Source organism: Crocodylus porosus, unplaced genomic scaffold (assembly GCF_001723895.1).
Source record: "Crocodylus porosus isolate Cpor-Errol unplaced genomic scaffold, CroPor_comp1, whole genome shotgun sequence".
In the NCBI taxonomy this organism is placed as follows: Eukaryota; Metazoa; Chordata; order Crocodylia; family Crocodylidae; genus Crocodylus; species Crocodylus porosus.
The window spans coordinates 32,823,710-32,842,016 of NW_017728912.1; the positions used below are offsets into that span (position 1 = coordinate 32,823,710).

Consider the following 18,307-nt stretch of genomic DNA (forward strand, 5'->3'; position numbering starts at 1 on the left):
CAGCTAAATTTGCTGTAGCCCTGTGAGCTTCTGCTGCAACTCTTTAAAAGTGCCTGGGAATTAATATCCAAGGGCTTGTGGCCAAGCTGTGTGACTGTAGGAAAGGATCTGTCAGTTTCTTTGTAGGTCAGGAAACACACCTGCCCTGCAGGGGAGGAAGAGACTGATCCTTGGGTCTCAGCAGGAAAACTGGCTTTGAAAAGACAGGGTGTACAGTCAGGGACTGGGAAGAAAATTGCCTACCTGGCCTAGGGAGGGATAGTAGGTGACACCCTGCACTTGACCTACTTTGGGCTCCCAAGACAGTTGGTATAACATGCCCTGGAGAGGCAAGGATGTCTATCTGTCTGAGTTAAACTCTCCCTGGGTTCTGAAACGAAATCGGCTAAATGCTCAGACAGTATTGTGCCTTGCTAAGTGCCCTGTATTCAGCTGGACCATGGTGACCCCCTTGGAGAGGTCCAGAGAACCACAAATGTATTATATAATTGTTTATAACTGGCTTTCAGATCTCAGATTTGCTCTCTGAGCAGTTCTGTCCACAACCCTCTAAAGATTTCTCCAGTCCATAACCTGCTTGCATGCTGTCATTCCTCCATACCCAGTCATTTCTGTAGTTGAAGACTGCTGCACAGTAAATATGCTTTAGTTTTTCTTGATTCCTTTAAAATTTATGTAGCAGTAGGAGATTTCTGGGCTGTAACAAGAGATCATTCCACTGAGATTACCCTTTTACTTTACAGAACCACTAACAGTATGATATTGTAACTTACTCCTCCTCAGCCCAGGGCTTAACAATGACTGTGTGTGCTCCCACAAGTTAATTAAAAGCAAATGTCAGCAGAAGGGGTGCAACTCTTTGGTCCTAGCTGTTTGTTGTAAGCTGTAAGATAGCAGAAAGATCATGTGCAGTTATCAAGGAAGGGGGGAGCTTGTGCTAGCACTGGATGAACACAGGCAGATGAGGCAACACTTTTCCAGCCCTGATGCATACCAAGCTGTGTAAGGGGTTAAGTAGCTACAGCTTCCAGTCTCTCAGTCCTGCCCCATAAGCCCCAGGGATATCTGATCATGCAGCAGGGCTAAATACCTCCAGAAAGTAGGGGTGAGGTTTAGAGTTGCCATGCTCCACATAATCAAGCAGATCAGGTCTGAGTCAGGGGAACACACATGCCATACTCTGTTCTGATGGAAACCTCCCGTAAGGCTTTCAAAGGAGGTCTCCATATAAACATTGAGCTGCCCCTTGTCCCCTCTCAGCCATATATGAAGTCTCAGAATTCCTGCCTATTTTGTATACCCACTTCACAAAGACAAACGCAGTGCGCTGGACTGCTAGGAATGTGAATTGTGTACTTGGATATCAAAACAGAGACCACATTTGGAGAGGAAGGATACTCCCAGGTGCCAGCAGGCAAGCCAAAGGAGACAAAACACTGGCTGCTCAGAAAAAATAAGGCTGGAGACCTTCATCTAGACTTAACATTGAAATTGTATCCAAAGCAAAATTAAGCTGTGGAGGGAACCACAAAGAGGCTGTGCTGGCTCTAAAACGATGTATATAAAACATCAAGGCTAAAAATTGACTCAATTTGGTTATTGATTCACCTGTTGCAAAATGGGAACTGTGAATAAATAGAGCTAAAGATTTTCTAGCTTCATTGTCGCTTTTGTAATTACCTTCAAATCCACTGCTGAAGTGCTATGTGATAACTAGATCAACAACTGCTGCAAACTGTAACGAGTTATCAATACAGCAACACAGCACTATGGAGGGGACAAGTTTCCTCTTGTACATGGGTGAAAGCACAGCAGTGGATTTGTAGTCACTTCGACAGATGTATTTAATTTACAAAGTCAGCCACAAGTGGAGGTATAAAGCTGTGGGGAATATACCTCCAGGCAACACTCAAAGGTGCCTTGTCTTTGCTGTGTTTTTTGCCTAAGGAGAGTTCCGGTGTATTGGCTATGCTCCCATTTTTTCAGCAGTGAGAACAAGCCAAATACTAGGCTTTTTAAAAAAAATGAATTTATAAAATTGCCAAGGCTGTTTGCCAAGACCAAGCACAAACCTGCCTACCCTGGAAGGTCTGTACTCATCTCGACTCCTGCTTTAGCTCCCTTGAATTAAAAACCCATCAGTCAACTCAGGCTGGAAAAAAAATGTGTCTAGTATAAGCCTGCTCAGTCACAAGACTCTGCTCTCCCATAACTAAGTTTAGCCTCTGCTATCTACACCCACACTGACAGAAGACAGTGCAGGGGAGTTCTTTAAATGCTGGATTGTACAACCAACAACCCTCAAATGCTTGATTGTTTGATGGGCTCAAGCAGGCCCATTATGGCCCCCTCATTCAGTTCAGGTTAGCTCTCATTCAATTCAGTTCAGGTTAGCTTTCTGTTGAGCGCTGGCAAGGATTTCCCGGTAAAAGTAAAGGCTCCCCTTCTGCAGCCTCAAATGTAATGCTTTTTATTTTTTGGGGGAGCTCAGCGCAGGCAGGGCTGAGGAAGAAAACTTGCCTATGTCACAGTGTTATCAGCAAACGAGGGGTGAATGGGAAGGGAAGGCAACTGAGGCTCTTGAAGTGGAAGGGAGAGCTCTGAAGTGCGGGACTGAGGAGAGGAGTCGGTGGCAGAGCTGAAGTCTTTGATTAGACCAGCTGGATTTTGTTGGATCGACTGTGTGGCTGGGACAGAGGCAGGCAGCCTTTCCAAAGCAGACCCAAGCAGGGAGCTGCCCCCCGCGGCCCTGCCTTCCTCCTCGCGTTGCTTCCACCTTGTGCCTAAGAAGCGAAGTCGTTGCATTTTGGGGGAGCGGAGGGAGGATTTTGCCTTCGCCCTCGCCCTCGCCCTCGCCCTCGCCAGGGGCGGGTGCAGGGTCCCCCTCGACTAGGGTAGGGAAGGAACCAGCTCCCCTTCCCCGCGCCGGCCTGCGACGTGAGGGACAGAGCCGCACAGCGAGGGGGCGTGTCCCCGCGCCTCCCGGGCGCAGCTAGGCTGCTGTCCACGTGCCGGGCTGCCGGGCGCTCACGCGGAAGCCGGCCTGCCAATGGCAAGCCGGCCGAGCTTGAGACGTGCCCATTGGCTGCGGCGCGGTTCCATGGGTGGAACGCCCGGGCGCCCTTAAGAAGTAGGGAGCGGCCGGGCCGCTAGTCTCATCTGCCGCTGTAGCACGTCGGGGATTGGGGGCTGTGCCAGGCCCCCGCCGGGCCAATGCATTGCACCAGGTAGGAGGGAGATAGGAGCCCCTCCGGGAGCTGGGGGGCAGCGGGGTCCCTGGGGGCGGCGGCGATATCCACCTTTGTCCCAGGCTGGGAGGGATCAGCCTGCTTTGTGGGTTGCGGGGAGATGGCTGCCCCTGCGCCCCTTGGGCTACATCCCGGTCTCGGAGGTCTCAGGGGAGTGGATGGGTGTCCTCACTGTGTGTAGCCCTGTCTGCAAAAACTTTTTCCAAGTGTATGTGCAAATGAGGGGGAAATGCAGGAATAGACTCCATCCTGACTCCCAGGTTGAGGCTGTGGCAGTGCCCTGCAGGACTTCCCTCAAGGAGAGAGACTCCCACAGAAGTCCCTAGACCCCTGACCCTCCTGCCCTTGCAGCAGTTTAAAGCAGCTGGGTTTATGGTTTAAAGGGGGGTAAATGGGGTACAGCAGCACTTTGCTTGGGATGATTTCAGAAAGAGCTGTCTTAACTGGAGTGCCCATATAAGTACAAGGGGTCTGAAATGTCAGCAAAACATGCCAGTGCTCTCCCCACTGAGTTCTAGCTCCGCTCCATGTGAAATGGCTGAGAGGTTAATCCCTGAAATGGGAATACTTGCTTGGACTTAAATACATAGGCTCTGTGGGGCGTATCTGCAATGCAGACCACAAGGAACTTGCCAAAAAATGGTACTGCAGCTTGAGTGCATGCCAGTTTTTGGGGTTTTTTCTTAAACTGTAGAAAAAGGGAGAAGACAATTCACATGGCACCCGGATCCACATCTGCCTAGGGGTTTTTATTCCAGTGCTTAAAAGCTCCAAGGCAGCCCTGGGTCCCAGTGATAAGCACTCTGTTCTACCAAATTAATTCATCCTTGCAATGGCGAATACCCTGCAACTGCTTTTTTTTAAAGAGCAAGTAACCAGTCACCTAAGTTCCACAGATTATTCCATCTTGCTCTTGAGTCCAGAGCAAGCTGTATAACTAGGGGTGGTAGCAATCTTTTCCCTGGAAATGGGGTAAGCATGTTGTCCATCTGATCAGCAGTTCTTTATATGAATGATAGGTGTTGCCTTTCTCTGGGGGGGGGGGTTGTTTAAGGGATTCATGCTGTTGGCAACTCCTTCAGAGAGGCACTAGCTTGATTGTTCTCCTGGATTGCAAACGCATGTGGTGGCTAACAGAGTTTCAGAGTTTTACCTCTCCCCTTCTGTCCTTGTCAACTTGTTTGATAGGGAGAGAGATTGGGAAGTCTGCTTATTATCTGCCATGTAAAAGAATGGTTTGCCACTTCTGGGTCCTGCAAGGTTCATTGCTGCTTCTGTGTTCTTTAGTGGTTTGTGGTGTTTCACCAGGCATGCCTGGGGAGAAGGCTGGCAGTAACCCTTCTGTATGTGACTCTTACTGATGACACCTAGTGCTATCTCCAAGCTTCACTCCTGGCAGACAGGCTTGAGAACCAGTCTAACTGCAAGTTGCATCCAGAAAGCAGCTGCCTTGGTATTGCAGGCAGACCATGTTATGGATGAGTCTTCCTTGAGGAGGGGCACATTCTGCACTGTTGGAATTGTTGGAATTGTTTATGGGTTGGAATTTTTAAAAAATTTGTCGCCTTAATTTGTGTTGCACTGGTGGCTACTGGTCCTCAGCAGTTTGTACTGGGCTCTGTAGTTAGCCCACCTCCAGAGATCCTGATCCAAGGGGGAGTGAGGGTGTTGAATATTTTTATTACTATCTGATTTCAGCTGTGCAGTAGAGTCCTAAGACAAGCTGAGAGGGTTGGAAGGAGGATTTGTGTGGAAGCTAGCAGCCCTGAAGGCTGTCCCAAATGACAGCTAACTTACCAAGTGGTATCAAAATAAAATTTCTGAAAGTGAAACTGTGTTCCTTCTTCCAAGCCAGGACCCAAAATAGCTAAGGCAGTTCATGCTCTTTAGCCATAGCCATCTACCATGCAACTTGTAATGTATTTCCAAACCTTTCTTTAGCTAGTCTACCTGCAGTGTGTTTTAAAGGTTGCTTGTCAGTTCTTGATGCTGTATCAGTCTTTTGCAAGCAGGTAGGACAGAAAGCATGAGGTGAGAAACTGTCTGGATCTGCACTAATGAACAAATAAAATTCTGACATTTGTGATGGGCGAAGGCATTGAAAACTGGACAGAAGACCTTCAGACTTGAAAAATGATGCCATCAAGTTGCCAGTGTTTTTAAATATCCATCTTCACATTCCTGTAGATGGATGCTATTTTTACTTTCAAAACTGATTCACTGGAAAGAGGCCTATATGACATCTTTCACTTCACAGATTTTTAAACCCCCTTGTTTTTAAATTTGATGGAACTCATTAATGCTTGTCTTGAGCTCGTGACCTACAAGCAAGGCAGAAGTTTTCCATTTAAGGTGGTTCAGCAGAGCCCTATCTAATCATCTTGGAACTTCCATAGCCAATGCTTCCTGTTCAATCCAGAGCAAGAAGTCTCATCCAGGTTTATAAAATGTTAGTTGAAAATAGCTGTCCATTTTATGGGCTCAGTGGCTTGTCTTTATGATTAACATAAGATGTTGCCTGAACTTAGGCTTTTGATTCTAACTTTATAAAATTAAGTTTCTTCTAATATTTAATACAGAAGGCATTCTTATATTAACTGGCTAATTGAGAATTATCACCAGGAACTTTGCTCCAGTTCCTGGGATGTGCTTAAGTGGTAGGGAGGCTTCACTGTGATATGGCAGGACCCTGAAATGTGGATGGGGCTGGTGTAGATAACAGGGATTGTGAATATTTGAGGCTGTATTGCTTAGCAGAAGGAAATGACCTACATAATAATAACTGTGAGTGTGCATAGAGGCTTGGCTAAAACACACACAGTGGAGCAGAGGGGTGGAGACCAGGTGGCTCTGGCAGCCTGAAACTTGCAGTTCTTACAAAGCTCAGGCTGCACTGAGGACAGATAGGAGGAGCTACCTGCTGCATTGCATTTCTGTATGTAGACCTGGCCACACTCCAGGTAACTAGAAATTCTTGTTGAATGCATCTGCTGAAAGAAGTATTTTTCTGTGTTTCTGCTAGTATTTCAGAATACAAACCTGACTATTAATCATTAACCCATAGATACCAACTTGAGTTGATCAGAAGAAGATTCAATGAAAGTTGTTTTGTTTTTTAAGGAAAGAATCTTCGTTTTAAATTAACTATAACTTGTTTTGCTATTGGTTTGTATTCTTCTTGGTTTGCATTCTTCTTGGCTTGGGTAAGAAAATCAAGTTACCTTGGCAAGAATCTACCAGTTGGGAACAGTGCAGTGTTATAGTAATTGCTGGAGACTGCTTCAGAGCTCCTGCCATCATTATGAGAGAGAATCAGAGAAGAGTAGAAGTTGTGGCTATCCCCTGAAATGCTTTAGGCATGTACTAGGCGTGGGAGACACCGCTAACTGGAATAATGTTACATGCGTGTTCTGAGAACAAACCTCCCCCAATCCTAGGCTACCCCAGCTCTGGATAGGTGGCGTTGATTTGGGGTCCATAGTTCAGCCAGTAGGAACTTGGGTCATGTAATAGGAAGTACATGGGAAGTGGGAAGATATGACACAGGGGGGCTGCAGGAAAATGTGGCACAGGGTGAGGTGTCATCTCCTGTTAAAGAGATTTTAGCTTGACAAAGTCCCTTTGGCTTTAAATGGAACCAAAGTGCAGCTCAGAGGGACATATGCATATGCTCTTCCGTATAGTCTGGTGTTTACAGGAGGTGTGACTTCTGTGCTGACGTGAGAGGACTTTCTGTAGTCGTTTCTGGACTGGTGCTAAAAATGACACTTTGTGAAAAGCTAATGACTATTTTAAGGGCTAATATTGCCCTAGATCATAGACATACAGTAATACTGTAAAGAACAGGGAAAATGTCTTTCCAGTTCTAAGCCATGTGTGTTTATGGTCTTGGTTGCCTCTGGCAATACAATATCAGACCTTTGAATTTCATTCCCATTTACCAGTATTTCTGTCCAGAGTCATTAGGGAAGTGAGACCTAGGACTACAACCAATGAATGCTTTGTTCAGCTCTATTCTCCAACTCTTGTTTTGAAAATAAACTACTGAAAGTCATGCCAGAAAAACAGAAGGCAGGAAGCATATTGGAGTTAACTGTTCACAAATGTGGGGTGGATACCGGATTTCTTTTTCTTCTCCACCCCCCCTCCCAAAAAAAAAAAGATTCTAAGTAGTGTTTGCAAGTGTCAAGTTATTGTAAAGGGTAAGGTAGATAATTTCTTCTTGGTAATAAAAAAACTGCACTCCCATACGTATGTGACTTCTGATGAAATAACCAGTTCCTGTTTCATTTCAGAGAAACTTGTGACTGCCTGCTCAGTTTGTAGGGGGCGGGGAGGAAGGAAGCAATTGACTACAGTAGAAGTAGAACAGTAACCCATGTATTAAGTTTGTGTAAATAAACAAATAAAAATGCTGAAATTTACACTCATTTCTAATGATTAGTGATTTTGCTGCACTACATTCTGCAAAGGTAAAAGAAAGACTATTGATTGCTGCTTCAAAGTTCAATGTGCCTTGCTTTTTTTCTTTTAAAAAAGTGACTGGCTGTGAAAAGTAGAACAAACTTCCAGGTCCAGTAAACTTCTAAATGTTTTAATTGATCACAGGTCCAGAGCAACCTTTTCATTCTTGCCCTTGCTTGGCAAGTGTTATGATGTCTGCAATGAAAAAAGATGGAAATCAGCAGCATAGAAAAACCTGGCTCTTCTCACTGATGCGATCAAAAGCATGGGGAAGTGCAGGAAGATCTGGAAAACTTGTGCTGCAGCTAACTATCAAATTGAAATTACTATGTCCTGTATTGGATCTATAGAGTGTTTGGTCTTGTTTTTATCACCAGCTCATTTTCCTTTTGAGGTAATATTTTAATTAATAAAAACTAATGGTTTCCCCCCTTCTTTCAGAGTATTGGACTACTTTCCTCATCAGCCAAGAATGGCAGTGGACGTAGCCATGCAGCTTTATCTGTGCTCCTCCCCATTGAGAAGAGAGAAGTACTCCTATAAAATAGCCCCAGAGCTAAACAAGCCATTGCGTCCCTGCCTTCAGTTGAACAGCAAGACTGAGCTAAACAATCCTGGAGAGGCAACTACTGTTCTGCAGGGAAACAAGATGAAAAAGAGGGTGTCATTTGCTGACAGCAGAGGCTTGTCCCTGACAGTGGTGAAAGTGTTCTCCGAGTTTGATGACACATTGGATATTCCATTCAATATCACAGAGCTAATAGACAATATTGTGGGTCTGACAACTGTAGAGAGAGACACCTTTGTCTTAGATTTTGTGCAGCCTGCTGCAGACTACCTGGACTTCAGGAATCGTCTCCAGGCAGATTCTGTCTGCCTTGAAAACTGTATGTTAAAAGATAAGTCCATTGTGGGCACAGTGAAGGTGAAAAATCTTGCTTTTGAGAAGACTGTGATGATAAGGATGACATTTGACACCTGGAAAAGCCACACAGACTATCCATGCCAATATGTCAAAGACACTTATGAAAGTTCAGACAGGGACACATTTTCCTTTAATATCAGCTTGCCAGAGAGAATTCAGTCCCATGAAAGAATGGAGTTTGCCATCTTTTACAAGTGTAACGGGAAGGTCTACTGGGATAGCAACAGAGGCACAAATTACAGGATCGTGCAGTCTGAACTGAAGTCTGCTCGGGAAGTGCGGCAACCTCAGGATGACTCTGACTTTGCAAGTGCCTTTGACCAATTTGGGAGTCCTAGGTGTTCCTATGGCCTGTTCCCTGAATGGCCTAGCTATTCAGGTTATGAAAAGTTAGGGCCTTATTATTAATGTAGGTAACAGTCCCAATTCACTAACTCTTGCTGTCCTGGCTGTGAGCTTGGGAGATGGCTTGAACATGCTGATGTTTGCAAGTGAGCGGAAGAAATTACACTTGACATGGCTCTGCAAACCTTGTTGTGGTAAAGCAAGATGACTGGAAGTCAGTGATCACAGTTGGGTTTAATGCCATCTAAACAAGTGTCTTCCCCCTTTCTCCACCCCTCAGCTAAGTACTTGGCTCTCAAACCCCAACAGAATGGGAGATCTTGTTGAGTGTCTCTCCAATGCTGCTAATCCTGGTCTGTATAATGCTGCTAGTCTCCTCCAGCCAAACACTGCAGTGTTTGCATTGTTTGCTTAGGTATGTACAGTAGTAAGGTTTGGTTACTGTGTTGCACACTAGTGTTATTACAAGCTTAATTTATATCAGCTGGGTTGGGGTTTGTTTGGTTTTTTGGGGGGGGGTTACTGTTTTTTAAACTATGCTCTAATATTTCTGTAGCACTGTGCAACTTGGCTTTGCTAACGCTTTCATTTTACAAAGGCAATTCGTGCTTGACAGGAAACAGTAAGAGCAAACTAGCTTGCAGCAAAGAGAAGACACAAGTGACCTTCTCTCTCCTCCCTCCCCTTGTTCCTTTGGCTGGATTCTTTTAGCCTTAGATGGACATTTTAGAAATTATAGTGCAACTGTGACTAAAAGGGAAAAACAGCCTTGCTCTGTGCTACATTTAAGAGAGAAATCTTTATCCTAAATGGAGACTTGGTGCACTTGGTCTCTAACTACTCTAGGAGTTTTATTAAAAACTTTTTTGTGTAATAAGTGGAAGGTAGGTTGTTTTTTTCCTTCCCCTCCTAGTAGAGCTGTCCTGTAATCTTGTTACTCTAGGGTAACCTTGTCACTCTAGGGTTAAGTCTTTGACTCAAGTCTTCCAAAGTCCTTTCTTTTCTTTTTAAATAAGAGGAGGTAAAAGATCCCCATTCTGTTGTCAATACATGTTACTATTGACTATTTGCCTTATCAAGCATGGGGAGTGGAGTAGCTCCTGTTGCTGGCACTAAAAAGTCTGTCCAGAACTTGGTGCCAACGGGTTCATGCATAGTATGTGAATATTTGCAGGTTTCTCTGTGGGTTAATGTGATAAACCTCCTCTGCTGCTTTCTGCCATGTCTGTCAAGATGATTCATTCCTAAAACTAACTTCCTCCTGTGGTGTGAGTGCCTTGGCTAAGAACATCTTTCTTGAATGTAACCACAGCTGTGACTTGAAATACATAAGTTTCTGAAAGGTTACTCCTAGCTCTCTGAAGGAAAAAAAGTTTTGGCAGTCTTTTTAATTCAAGCCCAGAACTGTGGTGCCCCCTGGTCTCGCACTAGAAGGAGTGTGTAGCTTTTTGTGCATAACTTTCAAACTGAAATGGGTTCACTTGGTAGAAGAGCAGACTTGCACAGAAGACATGCTTAGTTGTCATACCTGTGTCTTGTATTAAAATTGTAATAGCTTTCACAACATTAATCTTGTGCATACATTTCCCTTCAATGCTATTTTGGTAAGAAATGGACTTCTGCTCAAAAACGGGGTAAGAGAAGGATGGACTCTAATCCAAGAATGAACAATAGTTCTCTCTAAGGCATAAGATGGCATCATTCTTCCACTACTGAAAGGGAGATCTTGTTGCTACAGATGGAGATCCTTGACTCTTATTTCAGCATTTAAAAAAAAAAAAAAAATTCAAAATTAATCCCATACTGCCAAGCAGGATGTGGCAAAAATACTCACTGCAATCATTTAAACAGCTGACTTGCTAGTCAAATGAGAGAACTTTAATTTATATGTTTAAATGGAGTAAATAAAACAAGGTTTAAAGGTATTTGAAGACGTTCAACTTTGCTAGTGCATAGCTTTAGCTATGTGATGCTAATGTTGGTGTGCTTGTGGAGAAGCAGATGTCTCTTGCTATTCTCCACAGTTGAAAATCTCATCTCTCTCTCTCTTTCCAAATAGCTCTTCAGTTTTTGGATACCATGGTACAAAGTACTTCTCAACTGCCATACCATAACTGAGGAGAAGATGCACCCAACTTGTAATAACATAGTTATGAAAAAACAGATAGCTCTTGTAGGGAGAGAGCATCCTTTTTTATCTTTACATCAATAAGGGGAGGTTGGACAGCATTTTTATGCTATAAATCACTAACTTCAGGTATTAAAATAGCTGTGTGTATATATATGAAAACCAAAGTTCAACAGACTTCTTCACTAGTTTGGAAAAGCTTTTGTGACTTTTTGAGAGGTTAAATAAAGACCTTCATAAAGTTGTCTTTTGTAAAGACCTTCAACCAAGCCTAACTTAAAACTATGTTTAGACTGCAGAAGCTGGGCACAATAATTAAAGGGTTTACCTTGCCTAGAATTTAGAAGTGTGGTATTAGAGCATTTTAGACAATAAACTAAAAAAACTCAGTGGAGTTATGTTCTAATACTACCTAGAAATAACAGTTAAGTCAAACCCAGCGGTCTTATGAGTCTCTAATGCCATGGATAGTGGTGTGCTTTTATTTCCCTGTATTGGCATAATTGAGGAGTTTGTAGTTCCAAAGAAATGGAACCAGCGTATACTGTTGTACATAAAATGCATAAAGCTGTGATGTTAATGCCATACAAATCCAACATTGTGCTGGGAACTGACTCTGACCAGTGGTGGTCTTTTATTTTTATTTTTAAGGTAATATCTTGGGTCCTGCCCTGTTTCCCTTCCCTGCCTCCCCCCTGCTCCAATCCTTGATCCTTTCCTTCTGCCAATGTGAATGTAGAAAGAGGACAGCAGTCCCTCAATTCTATGTCTGGAAGTGCCTTGTGATGATTTTGCATGTTTGTTTGTTTGTTTTAAATATTTTTGTACACGACGTTCAAGGTAAAATGCACTTTATATATAATCACAAAATAGTGGACTAGCTATCTTTTTAAAAGAATGGTTTGTTTTTATCTGAATGTGAAAATAAAGGTTGAATAAAAAAAGTGGCAAGTTGGCTCTTTGTTAGGATATCTCCATCAATTGCCATAGGAATGGTATACTCAACAATGGTATACTCAACAAATAGCTGCAAACTTTTGGATAGAGGGCAATACACATTAGTCACTGACTCTGGCTTACAATGGAATGGAATTGCTTTCTCACTGATTTGGTTGTCACAGTTTACACTTCTGGGAGTGTCACTTTGAGGACTTTTTAAATGAATACAGCTAGTTGAGTTAGTATATAGTCCAGCAAGACAGACGTGTACAGTGTAAGTCCACTAGCTAATCTGGGAAACCTATTTGTTACTCAAAGGATGGATGGATTGATTCTTTAGCTTTGAAAACTTTTCTACTTTTTCCATTCTGACTTTCACCAGAGGATTCTAAACAAATAGCAATCAATTACTCTTTGACTTTTTTTTTTTTGCAGTTACAGTAAAACTACATGCGGCCTTTCATAGAAGGAAGTATATGATGTTTATCTTGCAAAGTGACAGTGTGTGTGCACTTTTTTCTAAGTGACACTGGGCATAGTATAGCTAGGAAGGAACAATCTTTTCAGGTTTTTCAACTCTTGCTCATAAATTTGTTCATCTCAGTCACAGTGAGGGCTTGCCTTCCTAGAGAATGGACATCAATTATCCCAAAGTGAATTCTGGTTATCTGGACTGTTTCCTTGGTGTAAATTAGTTCATCAATGTTGACAGCTCAGATGGAGTAAATGGCATGATACAATTTACTTGCCACAGCAGATGCCTGCATTTGATAATCCAGGTGGCCTGTTCTGTGCCAGGAAATGAAAGTAACAAGAGCAGATAACAAACATCAGCTGATTTCAGAGTTGGGCCTAGAGTCTGTTGGCTACTGTTACTTGGGGTCTGCCTCTGTTTTTCCTCTATCTAGCACAGGGGTGGCCAACCTATGGCATGAGTGCCACAAGTGGTATAGGGCACATAGTGATTGGGGAAGGGACAAGCAGCACTACAGCAGAAGGCAGAACAGGAAATCAGACTGTGTACAGGGCAGAAAGAGTGGTAGTTTGGGCAGAGAGCATAGAATAGGGGACAAAGAAAAGCAGCATATTGAGTAGAAGAGGGGGATTGGGATGGCATTTGGGAGATTGGGCTAATTTGTGGCGCACTTGCCAAAAAAGGTTGGTCCTCACTGATCTAGCTCTCCATACTCTGAAGTAAGAGCACTGAGTGGATGTTTTCAGGGTTGCGGTTACAAATGCAGGAGATAACAGAATTTCAAGTGAAATGAGAGGCATCACTATGTACCCTATATCTCCAGGTTTTTTGCTGTGACAAAATTATTTTTCAGTTGCATGTTTCAGTTGAAGCTTGTTTGAAAATCTACAGCTTGTATGAATTGGGGGTTTTTTCTGGGTAGTTTGTTTGTTTGTTTGTTTGTTTGTTTGTTTTGGTTTTTTTTAAAAGGTATTTCCCTGACATGTACAGGTATTGATGTTAGGTCTCCAGTCAGAAAGGGTCTTTGCTTTATAAACTGATTTGTTGAAGCTGACTTATGACATGAAACCATAAATAGAGCCCTGATCTTGGAGATTTACACCATGAGATTGCAAGGTAAAAAATATTGGCTCTGATGGCAACTGACAGCTCTGCTGTTTGCTTGTGGGTAAGAATACCAATGACATCCTGTTTATAATCCTTACAGATTATAAAATTTGAGCTCCTTAATCCAGGTAGGCATTTTCCAATCTGGTTTGGTTTGAAAGATGGGGACCAGTTTCACAATGAGATTGAATACAGTGTCTCTTGAGCCAGCAGATAGCTTGTCTTTGCATAGAAACAAAATATTACAGTTTACAATGTGGCTATTTCTAGCACAATTTGAGACTAATTTAAATATGGGTGGTAAATATCTAAACTCACTTGATGTGTGGTTAGAGCAAGCGGAGACCTTTTCAAGAGGGGATTGACTTGACCAGCCATCCACTCTTTCAGTGAAATAAGTAAGCAGGAACTGTCGGTCAGTTATAAAAACTTGGTAAATTGCTAGAAATAATCCTTTGTAGCCCAGTGATCTTCCTTTTTAAAACTCTGAAGCCGTAGAGAAGACTGACCTGCCTTGTAAGTTCACCTGCAATAATAATGTGACAGGAAATAGGTAGAGTTAATATCCAAATGTTTGCATCCGTATGTCAATTTTGTAAAAACATAGCTCTTACCAACAGGTGAAATCACTTTCAAAGACTAAGCCCTAAATACTTGATTATTGTCTTCTGCACTAATGGGGCTGTCTACATTGCTGTCTTTAAGGTGGTTAATGGTTAGAAATGTAGAACTGGAAGGAACAACATGAGCCAATCCTGTCCCCTGCTCTTGCAAGCATTCATGTGTGTCCATGAGAACATCTGTTCTGGCCTATTTTGGGCACAAGGCACCCCATGACAAACCTAGCAACTGTAGTGCAGACAGCAGTAATCAAAAGAAACTGATGCATCTTCAGGAAAAGTGAGGGAAAAACCATGAGGCCACAAATGCCTTGATCTAAGAAATAGTGCCATGCCCCATGCTACAGGGGAGGGCAAAAAAACAACAACATTCCTGCCAATTTGCCCTAGAAGGCAATTCCTACCTGCCCCTAAACTCATCACCAGATTTATCCCTAAGCCTGTGAGCAAGTCCTACCAACCAGGCCCCTAAGAAGCTTTTCAGGAGCATGAGTGCACACCAGCCAGTCTCCCATCTCTAGTTCAGAGGCATGAAGCACAGCCAGGATGTGTGTGTATGCACAGGCCAAAACAATTCACTCCTAATTAGTTTAGAGAAGAATGCCTTGTCATGTTGGTAGCTAGAGCTACTTCTGCAGAAATTTGCCTAAGAGTTTTAGGGGTGGGTCACTTTTCCAAAGATGGGCATTAAAAGAGCTGTAGGCTTCTGCTTGATATTGGAGGCAGAATAAGTAATTTGAGGTTACATTTCTATTGTTCAAGACAACTGTGTGAAGGGATGAGTAGGGAGCAACCAGAGGCAGTGCCCTGTACAAGAGGAGACTGTTGGGAGGATGCTTTGTGTAGGGAATTGGAAAAGGAAGAAGCAGCATTTAACAAACACTAGTATTTAATACTAGTGCAATGCTGGAGGTCTGTTTCTAGGCTTGCAGTTACTGCAAGGAGTGGCTAGGAGGTATGGAGGAGGCTTTTGGTGACTCGTAATATGAAAGGAGTGAGCATACATTTCAGAGATAAGGATTCCATTTTTATGGTTTGAATTTTCTTTACATTTTGTGAAGCCATGGCACCAAGATGCCTATGCTTTTATTTTTAAGTGTTAGGCAAGCCCACCTACAATGGATAGCATAAAAGGGGCCTTCTCGCTTCATTTGAAACAAAAATAAGAAAGTAGGCACATGAAAGCAAATGAACCTCTCTACCAGAGTAGTTCTTAAGCCATGGAAGCTCCATACGTTCATATGTCCCTCCTCTTTCATCACTGAGGATACTTAAAAAGTAAGATGCTAATCTACCACAATTTCTCTCTTGCCTATTGAATCCTGAGGTCCTTCAGCTGCTAGGAGTACTGTCTCTATAGTCACTTTGCAGTGTTGAAACAGGCCCACATGCCAGGGAGCTAACACCCATCTGCTGCTTAAGCAAAATACCCTCAAAGTTTGCTCATATTATAAAGTACAGATTACTGTAGCTGCATAGCAAAATTGCCTTGAGGTATACTGTTCTTCTGTGTATGGTATGCTGTCCCAGAAAATAGCAATAGGAGGTTGAGGCTAAGAGGAAGCAATTTATAAAGTCCTTGTTCTACATGGATCAGCATGAAATGGACTCATTGCATTGTTTAATAGCATTTTGTTCAATATAAAATAAGGTAACCTGCTTTGCTTGAATTTCTGACTCAAATAAAGTACTATTAATGTCTTTGCTCACCCATGAAATAACCACCTATACGCTATGTCCTGCAGTATCCTTATAAGATGAGCAAGTCAAACAAGGTCAGTTTTTAGGGTTGTGCCTACTACCCGTTTTGACTGGTAAATTAGGATTTCAGATAATCTCATTTTAGCAGACTCATTCCTTTCCATTGTTTTGGGGAGCTCTGCTTTGGAGTTGTTTTTAGTTTGGTTATTTTAGAAAACTGTGTAGTAAAAGATTCTTCAGTGTTTCCCTAAAGGTTGTTTGAGTCTGGTCTGATCTAGTTTGAGAGGCTTCTTCTACCACTGACCACTCATGCTGGAGGGTGCTTTACCTCTGGCCCAAGCAGATTGCTCTACAGGTTTGTAGACTGCCTGGACTTGAAGCAAGGATGTTTCTGCTGTCCTGATGGGTTGATATTTCTGAAAAACTGGACCAAGGCTAACAAACTTTAGTTGAAGGAGACGGGAGGGGACAGCAACTCCAGGGTACAAAGTAAAGCTGCACAGAAACCAGACATATCCAGTTGGAATTGGAAGAGCAAAGTAAAATCCACTGTATGGGGAATATGGGTATGGGATATGGGGTTTTAAACTACTATTCGGAAGGAAGTGTTTTGTATTCTTTCTGATAACTACTTATTATGAGGATGCCCACTTTATATCCCAGCTAAAAAACATGCAGCATGCTCAGTAAATCCATCTGGGTTTTTAAACTTGTGCTTTTATTGTTTTTGGTCAAAGATGTTCCAGCCTAATGATTTACATGCAAACAAATTTAAGCGTTTTGACATAGCCAAAGTTCTTGGCAGACATGGAGATCACAAGCCTCTTCTCTAAACAAGAAAAAGCCTTTCAGACATTGGCAGTGGCCAACAGCGTGGGCAAGATATCTAGCAAATAAAATAATTAAACAGCCTTATTCATGAAGGCAGCTCCTGTGTTCCAGGGAAGGAAGCCTAATGAATACCAAACCTTCTCTACTTGGGAGTTTACCTACTGCCAGCAGAAGTGGGAGGCAACACAGGACCAGTTTTTATGAGTGGACAGGGACATTTTGTCTAAAAGGATAAACCAACAAGAGTCAGTTCCAAACCTGGCCAAAAAGCTCTATGGGGTGGGCAATAAGCTGAAACTGTTTCTTCTTTGAGACAATGTTCCTGTGTTTAAAAATGTCCTTGAGTTTGAGTTTCAGCCTGGAGCTGGCAGCTCATATTCCTGCTTAATCTGAAAATGAGGATCTGCTGGTAACTGAGTGCCAGGAGACAGAGCTGATCAGAGGAATGGCCGAGGCTCAGCTTGACGTGGCAAAGCTGAGAGGTTTACAAGATAGAAAGCACAGCTGAAGCTCTGTCTCATCCATGCTGATACAGTACAAATGCAACTGTGCCACAGACTTCTTCAAAGATTTGCTGAAGTTGTAAAATTAGTTATTAGCAAGCTTCAATTTGGCATTTTCTAACTTGTGAAGGCTGTTGCTACTTTAATATTTCTACTATACAATTTTTGCATTAATTCAGCAATGAGCTATCAGGGCCTTGAATATATGCGAGATAAATATCTAAAAGACAAGGGAAAACATTTAGTCTGAATCATTTTGTTCACCTGTGAAAGACTAAACTAGTAGTATGCTTTTAATATGCAACAGAATAATGCAGGGATGCTGTGACTCCATCTGACCTCAGCTAAACCTTAGTAGGGGACAGGCAAACTGATCTGGGGAGCTCTTAACTGCAGTGTTTGACTAAAAAGGGAAGGGTAGAAGTATGTCTTATTCAGCAAGAGTTGCTGGTTACATACATGAGTCCTAGACTGAGAATGTGGAGAAGCACAATACTGCACAAAGAAAATATGCTGTCTGGACCACAAGGCTTTCCTGTTACTTGAAAGGAACTGCTGAATTTCCCATGCTCATAAAGATGGGAGGTGGCAGCAGCACCATCATGTTGGGTGAGCTTATCACCCTCAGGGCATAGAGGAAGGTATCAACATGTTCAAACAAATTAAGAGGGTGAAAGAGTTCCTTTCACAGCTTCAGTGTTCCCTTGTAGGTAACTTTCCTACACTTACCATCGGGGCGAGATGACTTGGGCAACATGTAAATAGACATGGACTGCCCAAAACCTTCACTAGCACGGAATGAAGGTTGGTCAGCAGTGTCCTTGTGGACAACGCCTGTTCCTAGACCTAGAACAGCAGGGAAATAGCAGGGTTTTAGGCCCCCTGGCTCCAGTAGGGAACCTCAGCTATCCTCACTGAGAATAATGACTGTCAGGGGGTGGTTAGCAGAGGCATAGCAAGAAATTTCAGCACCAGGGGTAGGGGAAGAATTATTCTGACCACTGGAGAGCAGTGGTGAGGG

General features: G+C 42.9%; 1 protein-coding gene across 4 annotated transcripts in view; it reads left to right on the forward strand.

The window, feature by feature from the left end:
- The first annotated feature begins 3,123 nt into the window (after positions 1-3,123).
- Positions 3,124-18,307, forward strand: part of PPP1R3B (protein phosphatase 1 regulatory subunit 3B) — a 22,649-nt gene continuing 7,465 nt past the window's right edge. The window contains exons 1-3 of one of the 4 annotated variants that reach the window (XR_002100922.1): positions 3,124-3,227; positions 8,154-9,397; positions 11,042-12,057. Coding sequence is in view for 2 of the 4 variants with exons in the window: in XM_019534238.1 (XP_019389783.1) it covers positions 3,214-3,227; positions 8,154-9,045 (906 nt within the window). In the remaining 2 variants the exon portion in view is untranslated. Of the gene's footprint in view, positions 3,228-6,185; positions 6,209-8,153; positions 12,058-18,307 lie in introns of those variants that run through there. The other 3 variants (XR_002100923.1, XM_019534238.1, XM_019534239.1) reach the window with 3 other exon arrangements.